At 31.9% G+C, this 23018-nt stretch overlaps 2 protein-coding genes across 4 annotated transcripts in view; both read left to right on the top strand.

Annotated features, from left to right (window-relative positions):
* LOC126827084 (uncharacterized) overlaps positions 1-12517 on the top strand; it is a 36371-nt gene extending 23854 nt beyond the window's left edge. For 2 of the 3 annotated variants that reach the window (XM_050556281.2, XM_056102301.1), the window contains 5 exons: positions 1383-1449; positions 3003-3116; positions 6711-6978; positions 7714-7867; positions 8545-12517. In XM_050556281.2, the coding sequence (XP_050412238.1) occupies positions 1383-1449; positions 3003-3116; positions 6711-6978; positions 7714-7867; positions 8545-8661 (720 nt within the window). In that variant the 3' untranslated portion in view covers positions 8662-12517. The remainder of the gene's footprint in view (positions 1-1382; positions 1450-3002; positions 3117-6710; positions 6979-7713; positions 7868-8544) is intronic. The other variant, XM_056102300.1, reaches the window with a different exon arrangement.
* Positions 12518-14418: 1901 nt separating this feature from the next.
* On the top strand, positions 14419-21402 carry LOC126827086 (putative universal stress protein SAUSA300_1656). Its single transcript, XM_050556284.2, has 4 exons — positions 14419-14616; positions 18123-18203; positions 19766-19872; positions 20397-21402. Exons 1-4 carry the CDS (start codon positions 14544-14546, stop codon positions 20640-20642), a joined length of 507 nt encoding a protein of 168 aa, XP_050412241.1. The 5' UTR covers positions 14419-14543; the 3' UTR covers positions 20643-21402.
* The last annotated feature ends 1616 nt before the right edge of the window (positions 21403-23018 follow it).

Below are 23018 nucleotides of genomic sequence, written 5' to 3'. Positions count from 1 at the left end.
TGGTTGAAATTGCTTAATGCAGTGTAAATTTGGGAAAGTTTAAAGCCGGAGCCAACATACCAGAATTAACATTGGTGTCATCAGGACAAATTTTGGGTGATCTAGGGCCAGTTGGTTTTCACCAATTTCTGATAAACACAGCCAGAGTTATACCCCTTGATAATCAGATGAATTAATGCTGTATGTAAGCATAAATAGGACCTGATCGATTTGAAAAGATATAATTGCCTGATTGATGAGTTAGTAAAACAACTATTGATTTACTGATAATGACATTCAGTTCCATCAAGGCAATCTGTGAAAAATACTGTCACAATACAATGTCATTGATGGTAAAATGGATAAATTTCCACTACAATACTCAGGTCCATGATTTATCTTAAGGCTTTATTGACAAAGTACAGTTTCCTATGGTGGGTGGGGGATAACCTTTTTGTTTCAAGAAAATTTCAAGAATTTGGCTTCCAACAACACAATTTCATGCTTACACTTTCATAACCCAAAATTGTCAAAATTAACATCTTTATAACCATGTTTCAGTGTCATTATCAGTCGAAAGAAACATCAAAAATCGATTTAAAAGCAAACCATCCGTCACATGTTCTAGCTTGTAATTTTTGTGCTTTAGATGGTGACGGGGGTATATCAAGGTACAGAACTTTTGAAACAGAAAACGAAAGTCGTCGATGATCATAATGATTGCAGATTGCACTCTTGCTAAGTTTGGTTTCGATTCCCTGATTGAACCATATGTTAGTCCTGAAATGACCTACATGTAGTTTGTGTGTCTGTCTCTTGCTAAGTTTTCTCATACAATCTTCTCAGATTCATAAGGATACCGGTACATACAATTTATTAAAGCATAGATTTCAGACTTTCAAAGCACAGATTTTTTATCACAACAAGGCATGTTAAGATAGGGCATGCTCAGGTGGAGAGCAATTTGGAGTTAATTCTGAGAATTTGTACTTGTAGTCAGTCTATTTGTCTATAATCTTATTTTTTTAAAAAATGTTTTATTCTGGTAGGCTACTCTGAAAAATAACCAATAAAAAGGATTCATTTTGGTTTTATGTCTTTGTTTAACGTGTACTCACAAAGAATAGTTAAAGAAAGAGTTTCAGTTAAAGAAATCCCTTTATGAAGTTGTAATTTTTAATGGAAAGCTGTGATAATACATGTTAGTTAATTTTTGTAAATTACCTATGACTCGACTACTACATATTTCCATAATATGTTACTACTCAAAACAACTTCAAGGTAACATTGATTAAAAACACTTTCTTTTATTTTGTCTAAAATACTCCATTTATATTTTTATATGCCATAAATACATTTCCTTATAAAAGAAAAAAGCCTTTAAATGTACTTTTTTTTTTCAGGAAGAAAAGGAAAAGAAAATAAGACATTTTGAAGACATGCAGAATAGTTTTTATCCAAATTATCCAAGTAAGTTCTAATCAATTTGATATATAAGGCATGAAACAAATTAACTTTTCAATGTGGATGTCTTTGATGTTGTCATAATCTTGTTAATATATATTATACATGTACATGTATTACAATGTATTACATTTTTTCTTTATCAAAAAATGTTCACGTTTTAAAGGCCTTTATAAGGAAGACATTTTACAATGTAACAGTCATGACAAGAGAAAAACATCATTGTTTGGCTTTATAATGTCATGCTTGCTAAGTTTAGAAATAACAATTCAGTTGGGATTTGGAAAAAAATATCATGGCCATGTTGTTTGGAAGGTTTTCTTTAGTGTTAATACAAACTAATTTCACGTCCAATCGTCCATCCCGAGTTCTTGTTTTAATACAGCTAATGTTTACAAACTCTCACTACCCCAGTTGAAACACACTTTATACCAATTTAAACATGGATGTATAATCATTTACTTTTCTCATCCCCTCATCTTAATTTCACCGGAAAATAATATGTACGGATACGGTCAAACAACTGTACCTATTGATTTTTGCGCTGGTAAATTGTAACTACACTAAGAAGGCTAACAATGTCCTTCCACTTTAGTATTAAGCATGCTAAAACAATGTGTATTTAAGGTCAACATGCACTCTGGAAGCTGAACATAACCACTGATTTTAAGTTTATCTTTATATAAAGTCACTGGGGCATTGATTTCCAGTTTGGGGTATAGTTCACTAAAAGGTCATTAAAAGCTTAGAGCAAAAAGGACTAAATAGAAAATGTTTTATTAATACACCCATTAAATCAAGAAGCAACTAAGCATTTTTTTTTAGCTTCAATGTTTTTGTTACAATGAACCATGATTTATTTGCTGGAGTTTTAACCTTGTTTGTGTCCTTAGATGATTTTGTCACAAATAACTGTCAATTCTGAATTTCAAGGAATTGGTTATACGGCAATAGATAGGTGAAAGCTACGAGGGATGGCTGAAAAGTTCTAAGCCCAGCTTTCTGTACAAAATTGATGGTTTCCATTTATTTTTCTACACATTCCCCTTGGGGTGTACAAACTTTTGAAATTTTCTTAGCCACCTTAAAAAAAGTCATTCTCAGTTGACATGTCATCATTACTAGGAAAATGACAATGTGTTCAGGATCTATCAAGGAAATTTTTCCAATTTACAAAGTAGAGAATTATGGAAGAAGGGAGATAACTCCATTTATGCACCTCCAAAATTTGAAAGCTCTTGTTTTTAATCTGATAGCTTACCACCAAATGATAGAGTATTGTTGACCGAACCCTTCATGAACATGAGCCAAAACAGGATATTTTAATGGGGTTTTTTTTTGGGGGGGGGGGCAACTTGCAGTTATGCATAATAGCTTATATCCCTTGACAGAATCATAACTGAAGAAAGCTGTCCAGACTAGTTTCTTCTCACTAGCATAGGAAGAAAAGTAGTTATATCTCTCAGACCTTGACCAGACATTCACGATACAGACATTCTGTTCCTTTATTTAGAATAACTATCATTAAGTCAGATACTTGAAATTTATTATTTTTACAGTTCCGGAGACACCAACACCCGATTATGACTGTGATGACAATCTAGATGAGAAAGATGCTAAAGCATTGACGTTCGTTCGAAAATTTGAAAGTGTATTGTCAAATGCTGTCATAGGTATAGGACATCATCAAGAAATCTCTCCAAAATCTTTCCAATATATATATTTGTAGCTCAACAAGACTAACCTTTTCTATTAAACATTTTAATAAAACAATAAATTGATTTTGTCTTCATATTCCATCTCTTTCAGAATTTCTAGCGCAAGACTAATGCTTGTCAGATTTTAAACTAAATCATTTCTTCTTTGTAGTGTGAATGAGCCAAAACTGGTTGGTGTAAATAGCTTTCTATCCTCCAGGGGCCTGTTTCAATAGGAATGTATAGTAAATTATTTTATTCACATGTGAAATGGGTCCCTAGATCTGCCTACCCCTGGTAAGGAGGTCGTTGGAGGACAGGAGCTTATGAAGGGACATATAAATGCTAAATACGTTCTTTATTTCGATAAATTTCAATGAGTTTTATATAATTTTGAATTAATTACATGTGTTCCGTAATTGCTGATAAATATGCATAAATCTTGTGTTACGAAGTCACTGCAGAGGCCAAGTGCAGCGTTTTTTATGCCGCATTTGGTAATTTGTCAACTGATATTATCTGTCTGAAACACGACTACATGTTTTTTGCGTCTTTGGAGGACATTACCATGTATAAAAATAGTTGAATTTTATGACCCTTTAAACCAACCCAGCCGGATATTATTTTGTCTTTTGTGTTACGTGCATTGTATTTGTATTGCGACAAAATATACATCTTTCCTTCTACAAACAATGAAGCTACAAGTTACAGTTTTAATGTAATTGTTTATAACATGTAGAGCTGGGGTGTTAACAGACGCTAGACACAATTTAAAAAAAAAACAAGATGACTTACTATTATACAGTAATATATAGTGAGTATATCATCCACCATTTTTATAAACCCACATTGAAATGTCTGTCCATTCACCAGTCATACAGAATTAATTGTGGACACTCTATAGAGGCAAAAAAGTTATCTTACCATTGACTTTTTATACACAATGTTTAAGGTTATGAGATGAAGAAGCAAATCTTCAACATTTTCAGATAATTACTGACAGAAGTATAGTACTTGTATCTATTAACTGCATTGGACTAGAAGTTACATTTGATCACAAAGTCCCTGACTGGCTAATAAATAAGAAAATGATATACATGTACCTTCTATATATTACTTAATAATAGTGTGTTATTTAAAATGGAAAAATAGTTGTACTTGAGTTACAGCCAACAGGAATCCTTTATTAAAAGAGGTTTCACACCTTTAAACTGTTTTAAATATTTAAAAATATACAATAAAGTAACCCCCAGTATCCAAAACATCTACATGATTAACAGATTTGTGTGAGACTTCAAAGAAACTGTCACATTGTAAACTTTATAGTTTGTGATTTATTTCAGAGATTGGAGATTTGCTGTGCACTGATTTTCACCTTTTTTATATCTTAATGATTGTGCTTATATTTTAAATAACAAAAAGGGAGAAAAAAAACCAAAGCGGTGTTAAAAATATTATTTCGAAAAAATTGTTTTTGATATTAATTTAAGTCTAGCTAGTAGCTAGGTCAAAGTAAATTAAGAACAAATGGACCCATAATGATAAATTCTTTTTTTGAATGAGACAATTTTTTTTTTATATGAAATTCACATACATTATATTAAACAATTGATTATTCCCAATATATCAAAAATTTGGAAAATTCTGGGACAGTAAAAAATAATTCTGTATACATAAATATTGTGAGTTTCAAGTTATTTAGTGATTTTTACGGAATTAATGAACGCTAGAACAAAATATCTTATTCTAAGTAGTCCAGTGCTTGGATTTGTAGTAATTAAAGGAGTCTTTTATTTTTTTTACATACTTATTACCGGTATTCAATATTAATTACATTTATTTTTCTTGGAGAAAGTGATGATTTAAACAACAGTAAAAATGATAATGCCTCTTTAATATGTTGTGTAGATTTCCCCACCTGAAACCTGAAATGTTTTTGTAATATTATCTCTTTAACGTGTATATAATGAAGTTATAAATGACTTGAGATAAATGTGTTGTTATAATTTATTCATGTCAGTTGTATATTAATGATAAGTGTGAGATGAATCAATGGATCTCATTTATATCAAACACAGCATGATGTTCCATATTTAATTCTTAAAAAGAAAACTGTCATTAAAATGTTTGGCAAACAATATTGTAAATATCTCTAATAATTTATCATTGTATTACCTTCAATAATAGTAATTTTGTGCGTACAACCAAACAAAAGATTGTGTATTTCATTAAAGTTCTTTTGCGCCATTTTAAGCAATAGGCATGACTTGAAAACTACAATATTGTGAAAGATGTATCCCTAATAAGAATATTAGCCCAATAATGATTGAATTCCATTCAGTATTTAGAAAGATGTATAGAATTGAAATTTCATCAATCTATGCTGCTCACTATGGAATAAGCAAGCCAACATTTGTTATCTACTAGAAAATTTAATGATAAGCCTGTTTTAAATCTGATTGAATCCAAGCCGGGACATTATTTAGCGTTGGTATTTTGATTTTTGTTTTCTTAATTTAATGTGAAATAATCAATCTGAGTACATATTAGTGTGGATTATCCATGAAAAATTTGATAATTTAGCGACAAATGTCAATGCCGCATCGTTACTTCAAGAAGAATGATATCGCCAATTTGAAAGTTTTTTAATTTTATGTCCTAATGGTTATTCATGCATGAATGATAAGTTTTAAAAGCATGTATTTATATGAGATAAACCTCTTCATTTAAAGAAACTAAAGTGTTGAATTTGGTGGATCTGATGTGCTTTTTTGATTAATGATAATTTTAGATAAATTTTTGGTTTTGAAGTCAAAGTTAGTTTTTGTACTAATCTTAGTTTCTCGTATTTGACTTAAACTGTCGACTGTTGAACATATATATCTCAAAATTGGCTCTCTGTCTATTGATCCTAAATTTATATATAGACAGATACCTACTTCACACAACAAAAATTCATACAACAGATTGAATTAAATCAACAATTTTATTTTGTATCCAAATCAAAGAGTTCTGTCCATTTTAGAATAGTAATTTTTGGGAAATTATCTCTTGCTAACATGGCACAAAGTAGTTGTCTTTAATTAGACAATTTGTTCCCATGAATGTTTTAATAGAGATGGTGTTCCAAGAATTTAACCGTTTACTAAGTAGCACAAATTATGTAATTAACTAGCATGTTTCAATCAAGCACACTTTATTTTTATAAATAGTCTGCACCTGAGCACCTATTAGAAACTGATTGTTATTGACTGGTAAACTAACTCTTAACTTTTTATTTTTTCTGTGTAAAATTACTTTGATATGTCTGTGTAACTGTAATAATGTACATTAGTTGGAATTATATACATTAAAACTAATCAACTATTTTCAACTAAGCTCTAATGACGAGCTTAGTTATGACTTGGATTTTAGCCAGCGAGGAAATACATCCAGTTGAATAACATCATCATCTAAAAACATGCTGCAACAATAGATTTATACAATAATTTGGTAATAATTTAACAAGTATATATCACATATTTTATTTATAGAGAAAATAAAGTTCTTTATGTTTCTTGATTGTTTTAGAAAATATTGAAATACCAGAACCTGCACCCGATTATAACGAAGATGAGGGTGAGTCGTTTCCACCCCCTCCACCACCATTAGATGTTGAAGATAATGGTAATAAAGACTCTCTTGAGAGTAAATTAAACGGTCATCCTCCCACCGCAGCTATGAAACCTCCACCGGAAGATGAAAGTCCCCAGATTCAACCTAAAAAAATAAGCAATCCATGTCTTCAGTCTAGAGAAAGACAAGCCCTACATAAAGAACTCTTACTTAATTACAGAAGGTAAAATATTCACTAGTTAAGGTGTCAACCTTTGAGGGATTTTGAATCAGTTGCCATCTATGATATATTGTACAAATTGAACCACTAAATGGAATATAAGTCCAAAAATGTTCCAGTTTCATTCAGTATTTACAAAGATACAATGAACAGAACATTTTTGCAACATTTAGTATCTTCAGCAGACAATATGAATAAGCCAGTGAGCACCACCTATAAAAAGTTTTGATAGGCCTCTGAATTGAATCCAAGCCAGAAGATTTTCTGTCATTGATATTTGGGTTTTGTTTTCTTAATTCAATATTACATTTTATCATAGATTAAGTCCTGATAAATTGTGCTCTGTCTGAAACATGCAAGATCAGGATTAGCGACTTACTTTGTTATTTAAAAGGTGGTGGTCAGTAATACTACCCACTAAGGATTATTGGTCTCAATCTCACTATCTAAACAAGTTGCATTTGATTACCAATGTACTGTTCTGTAAATTGTTTGCAAAAAATGTAATATCCATCTTTATCATTTCATGAATTATACCGACTTCTATTTAAATATATCATTTTAAATGGATTGGAGGATAAATTTCTTTACTGTTTCTTTCCATGAAATAAATATTTATCATTGGATTTCAAGATTGGATTGTAGATTTGGATGTTAGAAATAATAAATGTACAAAATCTGCAACCCTCGCGTTTCAGTTTGTAAGAATGCTAAATTTGTGTTTCCTTTCTTTTTTAGAGGTGTTAATGTGTTACAAAAACCTGAATTGAATAAAATTTTGGAAAAAAGAAAAGAAACACAGCGGCATAAAGAATGGGAAGATCAACATCAGTGTAATAAAAGAACAAGTTTAGAATTAAAATTAGAAGAACGAGCTAATAAAATGAAAGAGGTAAGTGTTTATTTCCTAATCACTTTTTGATTGCATGATATTTTTAAACTCAAAAAAATTGTCATAAATTATACATTAAATGGTGACTGGTGTATTTTTTTAAATATGAAAGTATGATACAAATTGTTAACTTCCATGCATGTGTCTGAGAAGTAGGGGGGTTGGATGGCTGAATGATTAGCACGTGTGTGCTACATCATAAGGTCTGTCATAGAGTCAACTGGCGTGGTTTCGATTCCCCGGTTGTATGTGGCAAGGAGTACGGTCGCCTGTCTAATCTCGTGGGTTTTCTCCGGGTCATCCAGTTTCCTCCCACTGCTAAAGACCCCTACGCGCAAGCGAATTATTGAAATAAAATTGAACCATATGTTAGTCCCAAAATGCCTTAGTTTGTGTTGAGTGGACTTAATATGAGTCTCATCAGCTAAGTTTTTACATAAACAAAAAACAATCGATCAAAAATACAATAAAAATGGTAACTACCCAAATAAATAAGCAGTGGTATCAGTTGTTTTACATATTATGATTTGTGTTCAACTCCATGTTAATCCACTGCAGACCTAGGTAATATAGAAAATTTGCACAGATTTCATATGTACAATTATAATTTATTCCATGTTGTATTAATGTTGGTTTATTTACCGCTATTTCAGCTGTGAAATTTTTGTTATTTTCAGGAAGAGTCCCAACGGATGAAATCTATATCAGAAAAGTCAGAGAATGCACCTGAATATTTAAAAATGCATGCAAGAATTACTCACAAAGCAGAAAACAAAAATAAAAATGTGACTTAAAAAAGTTTGAACAAGAGACAATAGTCATATTGATATTAAACCAGGGTCCCATTCTTATTACCTCACCAACTCTTGTTGATTCTTAAGTGTAAAGTTATGGCTAGTAATCAAGGCTTTCGATAATTACTTTTCCATCAGATGTGAGTGCGGATTAGTATATGAATTTGCATCATTTATTTGATGATGAACATCTAGATAGTTTGCTAATGCTATATGCAAATTTGATATGTCAATCATTAAGTGTTAAATTTCTAAATAGTTTGCAACATACAATGATGGACTTCTGGATTACAACATGCATCTGGTTGACAAAGGCTATTTTACTATCAAGACATCTGGGACTCTTAATGTGTTAAACATGCATGATTGGAACATGTACGGTAAAATGAATATAAAGATGGAAATAAGAAATATGTGTGAATTAGAATAAATGAAACTGTGATAACAGAAGTATAGATTTTATAGATTTATGTGCATTAAAGAAAGAAGATTAGTAGAACACAATAGAAGAACACATTATTGATTGATTAAAAATATTATAATATGATTTAAAAAAAAAAAAGATGTCTATTATGTTCATTTTCTTATATTTACATCTGACATTTTGTTTGAAGTCGATGTTCAGATCATATAATCTTGACTATCGATAATCAAATTGTATGTATTGGTTTAGAGGGTTTATTGTATTGGATTATGCCGAAAAATGAATAGGAATGTTTGTGTCTGGTTTGGGGGATATGTAGCCATTTGGAAGAAAATTGTCTGATGTAGATAGGACTCTTCCTGGCAGAATATCATCATAATTGAAAGTTTGTTAGACTACATTGTTGGATAATATAAAAAAAAGTATAATTTAATTTTAATCACAAGATGATAATTAATAGGATATTTGTTTGGGGGTTTTATTTCTTTTTAAATTTAAAATTTTTCACTCATGAATTAATGTGGATGTTTTTCATTTATCATAAATTATATAGTATCTGTACACCCATAGCTCCTGATTTTGTTGAAAGTATCTTATTGTAAAATAAACTTTATTAAGATATGTGTAGCTGTCATGCCAAAAAAAGACTTGCTTCTAGTATGTGTTCAGGTCAATATGGTATGTCTAATATGCAGTAAACAATGGAGTAATATGAAAGATACTGTAGTCTGGTGCAGGGTTATACATATGGGCCACAGGTATTGTATATAAAGCACGTAATGGTGTGGTCATATAAGTCACTCAGTTCTAAATGCACAATTTAATATGTTTTAAAATATATTTTCCTGTAAGTATTTTAGATATTTGTGATGTGTTTACCAAATGTAAAACCAAAAATTTGTTTTAAAATCATTAGTTTATGTGTTGTTTCTTTTTTGTGCTTTTGTTAACAAATCTTGTAAGCTTTTAAAAATCATTTCTCTAGAAAGGTCTATATTGCGTGTTGTATTGCTTATTGGAATATACATTTAGTGGGTCTAAAGTTGCTCAATTCATGCATGAACTATCTAGATTTTAGATGGCAATAATGTACATTTAAAATGGATGAAGGAAAATTCATGAAAGACTTCTTAAAATATCGACTCGGTATAGATATTTATTTAAGATTGGCATCTGATTTATTGTTCATAAATATTTCATATGTATTTTTTATCGCAATTAATAATGTATAAAATTATTGTTTATTTAATCCAAGAGATAACTGTACGTCATTTTGAATACTATGATTAACTGAAAATGTGAAAAACTATTTTTTTCTTCAAATTTATTTGAAATATTTTTGTATGTTAGCATGCAATATATTATATTTATTTTTCAAATGTGAAAATGATAGTACATGTACATCTTCATGTTTCTCTGCATACCCACTTCTTTAACAACAGTTGTTGTAATCCCATTGAAAGTTAGGTTTAATTTTTTTTTTTTTAAATTTGGAATTTTTTACTATTTTGCATGAATTAAATCAACCTTTATGAATTTTAATATAACTTTATGTCTTTATCTCAATTGTGAGATATAAAAATATTAGATGTATTTCTTAATTTGCAATATTTAAATACAATGTCAACCTCCATGTTGATTTTAGTTCACTGCTTGATTAGTGATAGTTTTGTTTCTTGACTTTGATTCAATGACATTAATATCAACATTATCAAAGGAAACCTTAAACTTCTTTGATTTGCAACTGTGGTTGTATACTGTTGTTACCCCTGTCGGTCTGTAGACCATGCGGTTCGTAATACTGAACTCATTTTTCAAATTTTACTTTTCCATATTTTGACTTTGAAACAATCTGATTAAAACACATATCCTTTTTCGTTTTCGTTTTTTGTAGTTAAAAATTTCATTTTACTTGTCTTTACTACACTAGGATGTGGAAGAGTTGTTATATAACCTGCATTCTGGTTGATGTGAGGGATTAGCCGATGAAGCTATCTGTTGTGGCAAGTTCTTGGCATGCAGTGCACGGAACTGTGGGTATCCCAGTAGAAACGTCAACAGTAACACTGACGTCATAGGTTAAAAGCCGCTTGTATGACCCCTGATGCTACCTCCCACTACATCTGGTCAGATCTTAATGTAGTGGAGGCACTCAAAAGTATAAAAAAACAAAACAAAATGTAGATCTGTTTTTTAATTAAATTGACTTTGAAAAAGAATACAAGACAATGTTATTGATAGAGTATCCAAAACTGGGTGGTCTTGTTCATTTAGGCCAAAGGAGAGACTCTATAGAAACGCTGCATTTTTCTTTTTCATATATCAAGAGTTTGACCATCGTTTCATTTAAATTCATGAAATCTTGTAAGCATGATACAGAAGAAAATTTGAGATGACAATTCTTGGTGAGATTGTTTATTTGGGCATCAATAAGATCTATATTCAATATGAAAGTTTTAGGATTGCACATATCAAACACAATTTCTGTGGGATTTGTTGACAACGATTTTGAATCCAGCATGGACAACTTGGGGCATACAGTGTGCCTGAAAAGCACCTGTCTATGTTTGCTAAGAAAAATCTCAAATTAGTCATTATTTAATTGTTTTATTAACATTTAATTATGTTTTTATTGCTCATATTTTATCACTATTATAAAGGGTCCAATTTACACACAAGTGATACTGAATAAAATGATTAGTTTATTTACTATGTATGCAGTATGGTATTAATGTAAGGGGCATATTAGGTTAAATTGGAATCTTTTATTTTTTTTTAGAGCCGCCATAGCCTATTTATTAACCTTGTTTAGTAAGAGATAGAATATATATTTAAAGATGGTTCCCTTGTAATTTATTCTTTTAATATAAAATGTAAACAGACATATGTTATAGAATTATCATACTGTATATTATTATTTCTAAGGTCAGTAAATCATGAGATACAACTAGAATTTAGAGATTTTATTTTAGTCTATAAATTAAATGTGTATGTTGCCTGTAAATTTCAAAAAACAAAGATGGATATGTAGACTACTTCACCAGATTAAATATCACATTATTATTATTCAAACTTAGACCCTGTAAATTTGAACTGTAAAGTATTTGCAGTCTCCTAAGATTTAGTAAGGTGTTGAAACTGCAGTTGTTCATTGTCTTGAAAGGACAGAAGAAAATAAAAATGAGATACACCGATGTCATGCCTGCTTTCATAATCAAATGTGTGTCCTTAATAGAAGTTATCTGTAATTATTTTCAATATGCTATTTATATGTGAATTATTTTATATTTTATGATGTAAAATGCACAACTATTTAGATCTATAGAGATATTATGTGGACCAGGATTTGTTATAAGAATATTTGGTTGTCAGCAATATGTGCGTTAATTGTTATAATAATTTATCAATAAAATGTATTTCTTTTTTAATTAATATTCAGATTTGGTCTCTTACTTTTCTTCTCATTAGACAAAAATACTCTTTTTAGTTCAAGAAGACTCAACATCAGAGTATAAAGAATTTTGGAAAACTTACCAGTAATGTGATTGGAAGGTCACAAGAATGAGGACAACTGAAATCAAAATCTTGTTCAGATATAGTATGAAAATTGATAATCGAATTAAAGCCCCATTAGATGAAATAGTTTCATAACATATTGGAAAAACTGCTTGTGGAGATGTGTTGCCTTGAAACCTATACCCATGCAAGTTTTCTCTTAAAATAAAAGAAGTAGAAAACCTCAAAATTCTTGATTTTATATGCCTTTCGGCATTGAAACAAAATATGCTGTAACATCTTATACTAATTTTATTTGACCATGTGAATCAAAATTTACTCAGACCAGCCACAAGAAATGAAAAAACTAGATTCTTGTGATAAATGAAGCTTATTTAACATAATGAATAGTTTTCTTCACCTTTTGTCCTTATCACATGATTTATAGACATTTTCTTGGCTTATTGTATTATTACAGAGAAATGAATGACTTTTTGTTCGATTTACTGTTTTCATAAAAAAGACCTTCAAGATTTTGTTTTTAGTTATAAGCTAAACAAGCCTAGTATTGGCCTTTAAGACTACACAAATGTCAAACCGTCTTCACTCATAATCCTGTAACTTATATAAGTTAAAACTTAAAGTAGAGTGGATTAACAAAAAAACATTTGACCTTGACGTTTTTTGAGGAATGTAAGGTTATCGCCCCGGCAAATTATTATTATTTTTAACATTATGATATTCTAAGAAATTGTTTGATAAATCACTCAGATTTTGTTTCTATTTCTACGTCATTAACAATTTAGCCCATCCCCATTTTTTAATAGAAAATGTGAACTCACATCTTTGACTGACACCTATTTGTAAAACATATTATCACAACAAAGATTATATGTTCCTCTTCCCTGCTCTCTATCAACCAGTTCGGGGAATCGCGTGGCTAAGTGGGTAAGACGCTAGCTCGCTAGCCTGGAGGTCGGGTGTTCGATCCCTGCATTGGCCGAGAAAGTTCATCCAGATTTTCCGGCGTGGTTCTCCCTTGTCAGTGATGCAGGACGGAGGGGCTGACAAGGAAAGCTGTCTAGTCGTTCGGATGGGACGAAAAACCGAGGTCCCGTGTACACATTGGCGTGCACGGAAAAGGTCCCTTGGCAGTTGGAATTCGATATAAAAGTAGGCTGTAGTGCCGCTGTCCGGGCAAAATTTCCCTCATAGCACACTGTATGGCGTATGCCCGTCTTCATTAGCCCAGGTTAGGAGCAGAACAGTAGGACGTTAAACCCCATTTCATTTCATTTCACTATCAACCAGTTCACCTGTGTTCACCTATTCAATCACTTCATTCAACCAGATCATCTGTGCTGAATACACCACACTATACATGTTCTTATCTGGGATTCTGTTATTTTTAAATTTTAAAACAAGATGTATTATTCATATCAATTCATGTAGGACTACCTTGATATGATATGCCCTTTGGACTAATAAGCATCCCGCAATGAGCATTATATCAATGAGTGTCACCAATGAGCCGGCATTAAAAATGTAGTTAAATTGGCCAAATTTTACACAATAAATATTTATCAATATTAAAAATGTTTTACTTGGAATTATTGTTTGATAAATAAAATATACAATTCAAGAAAAAAAATGATTAGGTCCATAAATCATATTTTCATTTACCCTACATATATATTTATTTACAATATTTGTGCTTGAAAATAAAATATAAAGTAGGCTAACCTGAATAAAAAAGGGTAAAATAGAAAGACTTGTATGTTCTAGAAACATGACGTGTCTGGATAACTATAACTATATGTGGTGATAAATAACTGTGTTATTGGCCGATTGAGGTAAAGGACCTCAGACATCGTAGAGAGACGTTCAGGGTTACTGATACTGACAGCTTAGTTGACGCAAACATTATTTTTGTCAAGATTCTCATCGGCATTTTTTTTCAACAATGACAACTGCACCAGTAAGAAATGTAGCCATTGCTATGGATGGTAGTGAATACGCAGATTTTGCATTTAATTGTAAGTATGGATCACTTGTAATTTATTGTTATTGAGTGAATAACCAACAGACATGCGATGTTCCCCAATGATGATGTGGTATTGTGAGTTTGAAAAGACTTTTACTGACCGATATATGGATAAACCTACGACCTTACATAAATAATACAGCTAGCAATTTTACAATTGGGAGACAGACAATTTGGATTGTGGAGAGTTATGGGGTGGGGTGGGGTGGTGTATTGTGGGGGTGGAAGATGGGAGGATCCCCACCCATTTTTTTCGGAGTGCCTTTTCTACGGATTAAACATTTGCCTATATTCTAAAGTATGGATATATAGATACTCTTTCAATCTAAATCCACTTACAATACAGGGAGGGATTCAATAAATCACCCTTAATTTGTGATATTAAATTCGATCCTACCAGGGGCGCCGGAACAGCGCGAGGGCCAGGGTACCAAAAGATAGCTGTTGTTAGTCTCAAAATTTCCTTATCATACCTTATTGATAAATATATTTCATTGAAAATCGTGATCTTATATAGGTATATACAATTCAAACTTCAAACCATCAAGAAAAATATATTTATTGCCCAAGACATATCTCATAAGATACTTCAAGATCGACAAGCTCAGTTTACCTATGTAGCATGAATATGCTTGCGAGTAATGCATCTGTTGAGAGAGCAAAAACAGCATATAGTGAATGATGTTATAAAGATTAACTTGTCTTATGATGGAAATTATGTCCATAATTTTATTCATCCTGGTCAATTCAAGTAATATACTTTCAGATAAAATAAGTTATATTGATCAAACATATCTTCAAATTCTACTGCATTTATCTTTAAAGTTTCTTCCTTTGAATGGGTCTTGGGCACTTTAAGCACCTGATAATTATACACTTCTATGATATTAATGAGTTTTTGAAAGTGTAAATACTATCCAATTTCTGAAAATATACTATAAAACAGTGTAACTGATACATTAAGGTTTTAATAGGACAGAAAAATATAACTATAAATCAGTAAGGTAAGCTTGATGTATTTAATCTTCTTAAAGTGATTCTCTCTTTTTATATACAGCATATGTTAAAAGTCTCCCACCAGGTATAAAACATTTTTACCATAAACAGTATGGTATCAGCGAGAGAATGAAATTTAAATATAAAACTATTAAATCAATGTTTCATGTTGTTGACTGTCTTCATTAGCCCAGTCGGTGCAGAAAAGTAGACTTTGAACCCTATTAGTATTTCATTTCATTTCATGTTGTTGATGGTGTCATTGAATATTACCCCAGCAAAATTTAAAACTGTTTTAGTAGAAGTTTTTTTTCAAGTTTCATAATGAAACAATGATGTCTCTGTATTTATTCAGCTTGTATGTTAATATAGTAGTGCAGGAGGCAGGATATTATACTTACTCTATTTTCTTTTTGAAACAACTGTCAAGGCTGCACCACAATTTTTTGAAGGCGGGGGTACATGATTGGTCTGGGCATTGGACTCATTTGGAACGTTTGAAAGTTGGAGTTCGACGAAGTGTACATGAAAATGCTGCTGTCATGACAAAACTATATCCGTCAAATACTAAACCATGTACATCATCAGTATTGTGTAAACGGGACCCCATTCCTTTCTAGAAAGTAGTTATTACTTTAAGGTGACCCCAGAATAAAATTTTACTTAATCTTGATATGGTAGGTTATCTGTCTAACTTTATACTTATCACATAGTGTAATAATATTCGTGAAATATAATACAAGGGTATATATATATGTCAACATACAAAGAATATAAATAACACTTACAACCAGTTCAACTTATCTTGATTTAACTATGTTGAGCTATTATTAAAGAAAGTTAGAATGTCCATTGCAAATCTTTACAAATATTTTATTCACTTAGTTTTAAAATAGTTCCTACAAGGCCCAGCTTGCAAATTTCTAACATTATTTTATTCATTTAGTTTTAAAATAGTTCCAACAATGCCCAGCTCGAAGATTTTACCAATATTTTATTCATTTAGTTTTAAAATAGTTTTAACAATGCACAGCTCGAAGTACTAATTGATTCTCCTTAATTAAAGACACATTATGGAAGATTAGATAAAGAGCATGCAGTTCTCACTATAATACCGGTAGTTAAAAACTAGATAATGTAAAGGGAATACGCTGAAAATTTCAGTCAAATTGCTTTACTCTAAGCCGAGAAAACTTATTTTAAAGTCTTTGTAGCCTTGATTGTCATTGTTAACACTGTCACGATGATTAACAGTCTCGCTTAATCTTCAATGAGTGTTAAACAGCAGATCGGATTCAAATCCAATGAAAATTGGACACATAAGATAGCATCGAGGGTTGATTATGGTCTTTTCATGTTAATAAATGTCTAATTAATGGTGTATATAAGATTTCAGGCCTAAAGAAAGACCTACAATAGGTAGATTTAGCTCTTGCATAATGTATGTTTAACTAAGTGTAATTGTTAGTCACTCTATGTCACTGATGGAATGTGAATTAATAACTAAATTATTTGTATTTTTGGTTGTGCATTGTAGAAACATATTTAATGTTAAGGCATTAATGCCTTCCTCTTTAAGAACCAGGGCCCTTATTCACGAAAACTTAACTTAAAGTAGCTAAGTCTCTAACTCAATATCATCCAAAATCTTCAACATTGAAAACACGATTTATTTGTCAAATTAAATCAACATTCATGTTGTGATCTAAAACTGATCTTACCGGAAAAAAAAGGGCTTTTGATATCCAATATTTAAGACAAAATAAACATTTTACCATTGGTACACGAATCGTGTACCATAATGCGCTTCAGCCCCAGTTGTATCAAGAGACTCGAGGGATACGGCGTATGTAGACTGAAATAACCAGACGCTAGAAATTTGCACTTGCTTGAGACTGCTGGCTTATTTCACCGAACATAACTGATTTGAAATTGGAGTAAGTACCGAAAAAGTTGAATGTAAATCAGTTTATATACATTCATACTACAGTATTATATGTGTTGCGACCTACTTTTGTCCATTTCTAGGTCCCAAATGTTAGCGATTTAGCTCCTTTAAACTAAGATACAATCGAAATTTTAAGAAATACTGCAATTCGATTGGCTGACCAGTCAAATCAATTTGCATATAACCAATGAAGTTGCAGTATTTCTTAACATTTCGGTTGTAATTTACTTTATGTTTTCGTGAATAAGGGCCCTGGTACATGTATATGAACATTGAAAAGATGTTATCTTTGTGAATTTGTCTTGAGTAATGAACTACAGTAATCAATGTAATACTTTTTGAGACTTAAAATAAACCATTCTATTATTTTTCATATGAATAGGTGTGTAATGCTAGGGAGGAAAATTTCTGTCTATTCTTTGTTGTATTTAAATCGTCATGGATTCTTCTACGAACACACCAGCGTGGGTGGAGCTTATTTTATCTGTCCCATCTCAACGACCAGGCATGACCCAGAAATTGTTTATTTTATATTTTTTTAATCTGTTTTATAGGGTATATGGAAAATGTCCATCGAGAGCATGACCATGTAATTATGGTTCACTGTCCTGAGTACCATACTGTTGTACAGTCACGTAAGTTGATTTAATTATGGTCCATAACTAATTACTACTATGGCTATATCCATAATTCAGTATGCCGGGGCTTATCAAGAAATGTTACGTTGAGCAGTTCATTATCCTGAAATTTTGATGCTTTGAGCAATTTGTTACACTAAAATATTGTTACATTTAGCTGTTAGTTATTCGGAAATGTTGTTACATTGAGCTGTTTGAAGCCGATTGAAGGGTTAAAGGGACAATAAATAATAGTCTTATTCTAAGTATTAGATGTTTAAGTATCCTACCTGTTGTGTAAATTATCCATTAAATCCTATTTTACTTGTCCAGAGGTTCGAAAATATTTTTAAATCCAAGTCACATTTGAAAAGCTTTACGTTAGGCTTTTCAAATCATTTAGTTGAATTTTTCCAATTTTTTAAATTAGGTGTGTTAAGATTAAATTTGTATCATCAATTAATTGGAATATTGTAAAATAGTACAATTTGTTGACCAGAATAAAGATTGGGACATATTATTCAGTTACAACAGGAGTGGTATTGAGCCTTTAAATAAGTACTTGACAAAAACTACAACCACATTATATAGAACTGTCATGAATTCTATGCATTAAAGGGAGATAAATTCAGTATTATTTTTAGAGTTGTATTTAAAACTTACAAATCTGTTTGAAATTGATAAGTGGGCCTATTATTTAAAGTAGCGAAACAAAGAAGCCTATTGTTTATACATGGTGAGATGTTTGATTGGGGCATAAGGAAGAATCCTGTTGAATTTCAAATTTCTCGTTTCATAAATTTTGAACAGGTTTTGCATAGTCATTTCTTCTATCATTTTCATGTGGACATATATTGTCATCGCCCCTGTCCATCCATAATTTGTTTGTGGACACTCTACAGGTCACAATTTTTATTCGATTTCGACGAAACTTGAAATATATGTTTTTATCTCCAAAAGATCTTGGTTCCTTTCGATTCGCACATATCGAACCGTGACTTCCTGGATTATGGCCCGGATACGAAAAATCCTGTTTTTAGGTTGTGGTCCATCTATGGAGGTCACAATTTTTATCCAATTTAAACAAACTTTCGAATATATTAACGTTACATCATAATGATGAATGAGGTGAATTTTGTGAAAATTGGACCGAAACTGCCTGACAAAATGGCAGCCCCCTGTGCGCAAATAGTGTTAAAGTATGTAATATCAAGGTTGTGGGGACTCTAGAGGTCACAATTTTGATCTGATTTTGATGAAACTTAAAATATATGTTTATATCCCAAAGATCTTGGTTCCTTGCGATATTCGTGCACATCAGACTTTAACTTTCAGGATTATGACCGCTGATTGTATGTAAATTCTTTTTTTTTTTAGCTTGTTCCCTGTCTATCTCTTGCAAAATGCATATTACAGAGTTGACAACTTTGCTGCTGCTGACCAGGCCCACCCCCACCCTTGTCTATAAATGTAATTTACTTCATTTAATATACATGTTTTAAATATCATGCAAATACTTTACAGTAACAAAACCTCCCTAACTTTGTAACAATATTTGTATATACAGAATATTTTTACAGCAATGGTGATGACTGATATTACTGTGGTTACCGATCTTTTACAAGAAGAAGAAAAGAAGACAAAGGCATTTCTAGAAGTTCTTGGTAATAAATTAAAACATGCAGGTGTAAGTAATCAATTTCCCTTCCACAATTTCAAAAAATATATAGATTTTAAAAGGTGCAAGAGGGTCAGGAAAATGCATTGGTATTAGGCCCATAATATATTTATTTATTATCTCCCTTGCTATTTTCAATCTTGAACTTATATAGTACAGATGTTTGATAGAATATATTAGGGTAACAGGTAGAAGCCTATCAAATTAAAGCTTATGTCAAAGTGCATGGCACATGTTTTGAAAACTTGGTAGGACCCTGTTGAAAGTTAGACAATCTCAATTTCAAATTTCAATATGATTCCCCTGTTCAAAATATGAAGTCTATAAAAATCCGAAACATTTTTTTTTTTTTATCATAAACCACTGATTAGAGTTATCCACCCATAATAAGCTTTTGTTGGTATAAGTGTTAGAGCTAGCTCAGATGACTTTGCAGACAAACCATATGTTTATGTTTCATTTATTAACCATTTCTACTAAACACATAATTGAGACATTTAAATACCAAAGTATTTTCATGTTTGTATTTCAAGATTGGGGGAAAAGTCAAAAGTGTTGGAGGAAATGCTGGGGAAGTTGTAGTACGAGTAGCAGATGAAGAAAAGGCTGATCTTATTGTTGTTGGTACTCGTGGTATGGGTACATTACGTCGCACATTCGTAGGCAGTGTCAGTGATTATATCATGCATCATTCCCACGTACCAGTTCTAGTATGTAGACATAAAGATCACCATAAAGACCATCATGGTCATCACAGTCATCACCCTCTCAAACATTAAATAATAAATAACCACTGTGCATTACAAAGAATGGAAATATTATATTACATTATTAACCTTGAATAAATGTTCTTGATGTCCTTGTTTTGTTAAAACATTCTGATGTCTATTGAAAGTAATGCCAGTTATCTATTAAATTATCAATATTATATGCACTGTAATAACAAGAAATTAATACAAGCAAGAAATTAAATGCTACCTACCTATTGCGAGTCCGATAAAATGAAGTATACAATATTTACCTGTAAATCAGTGGAATTGTCAAACACTGCTCAAAATAATAATAATATTCAATGGTAATTAAATCTGATGGGCTTATTAATGTCATTGATAAAATAAAAGTGACGTAATTATCTAGTAAATGGGGTCAAACTCAATCTGATGTTTTTTCATTCGTTTTGTGCTCTAAGTTGTGTACTTAAAACAGCCAATGAACAAAAGCTACTTGAATCAAGCCAAGACATGTGCACTGATCTATTTATAAACAGAGCGTAAAATGGAGCCAAGACCATCCTTCCAAACCTTATCCATGCCCAGCATCAGATCATTATATTGTGTAGATCAAAAAAAACGAAACCGAAGGTATCATTTATATTAGATTATTTTATCCAATATTTGAGAAAAAAGTAAGGTTAACTTTAATGGTGCATTAATTTCTTGTAATGGACTATAAATTGTAGTTGAATGTTTTCATCATTAATTAACTGTTATTATTGTATTGTTATTCATTTAAAAGCAATAAATTACTAATAATAAATAACAGTATTAAATATATTTGGGATTCACTGTAAGATTGTCAACAAACCAGTGCCAGTGATTTTATTATTGGAATGCTATTCAAATTAATTCTAATACCAATTGCAAATGTCAGGGGTTTGATAGAAGTTTGTGCGCCAGCTTGCAATAAACATCAAACCCAACCGTCAATGTCACTTGTTATATATAACATATAAGGTATATATATATATATAAGGTATGTCAAATTTTGTTACTATGAAAGGTTTGTAATATCAAAAACAGTCATGAAAATTTTGTGGACTGTCAAATATTATTCCATTTATGGAAAACCTTCCAATCCCCCACCTCATGACTAGAGGAAGATGAACATAATTGAGCAAAGCAAAAATGGCCAGTTATCATGCTAATAATTGTGAAATACCCGGCTAAATCCTCTCCTTTTCTTGAGTATAAGTGTGAAGATACAGTAACAACATCTGTTCATTCAGTTGAATCTCATGATGAATTAGAAAATGCACATGTCAGTGGTGCAGGACGGAGGGCCTAGCAAGGATAAGGACAGCTTTTTAGTTGTTCGGATGGGACGAAAAACCAAGGTCCCGTGTATACTCTGGCGTGCACATAAAAGATCCCTTGGCGGTTGGAATTTGATATAAGAGTAGGCCATAGTGCAGCTGCTCGGGCAAAATATCCCCCATAGCACACTTTATTATGGCAGTCGGAGCAGAACAGTAGGAAGTTAAACTCCATTTCATTTCATCACAATAAAGCAGTCTGTACACTTGATTTTCAGAAGAGATGCAAGAAATTCAATGTCAAAGAAGTGACATGCACACAAAACGATGCCCTAAAATATTTTGACAAAGTTGGAATAAAATGCGAGTTACTTCCCTTTGGCCACCCGCAAATAAAAAAAAGGGTGGTTAATTTGACTGTGTCTCTCCTGTGAATGGACCCAGAGGTTAGTGGAGTAAAATGGAAGGATACAACTGTGGATACGGCATCCTAGGTATCCCCAGTTGTTTCATTCTCTCCACTTCACTAACCCCTGGGTAAATCCATTGGGGGAGGGACACATATTCAAGTTATCTGCCCTTGATGTTTGTGCCCAATCCCATAAATCGTTAATTGCAATGACATATATATTGTTAATTGCATCGGAAGTTGATGAAGGGAAGTAACTCTCATTGTGTTGCAACAAGATGTTCATTCTACGATCAGGACTGTTCTCTGCGAATATCTTGGCGACATGCTTTGGGTCCTGATCATAAAGGAGGTCATTATGCACCGCACACACCATCAGGTGATTCAGTCGTTTTTGCGTCATGGAGTTGCGGAATCAAGTTTTTATACAGCGCAGAGTGTTGAAGGATCATTCGGCTGAGCAGAACAGGACATTCATGTGGATATAAACCTGAAAATCTGTCTTGGCGATTAAACTCATGGGGGTGGGGTGGGGGGGTATGTGTACAAAGACCTATTCGTTCCCCCTTCTGATTCTAAACACCCTAAATCCACCCCATGCAGCCACCAGTGATTGATATCAGGCCAATCACGAACCTCCGGTAAAGTAAGCAAAACGCAAAGGCTCCCTTCAAGAGACAAGCTTAGGAATTAGCCAGAAGGTAGCCTAATTCT

The sequence above is a fragment of the Patella vulgata genome, chromosome 7 (genome assembly GCF_932274485.2).
Source record: "Patella vulgata chromosome 7, xgPatVulg1.2, whole genome shotgun sequence".
Lineage (NCBI taxonomy): Eukaryota > Metazoa > Mollusca > Gastropoda > Patellidae > Patella > Patella vulgata.
The sequence above is the reverse complement of the archived record's forward strand: the minus strand, read 5'-3'. Positions and strand labels throughout refer to the sequence as shown.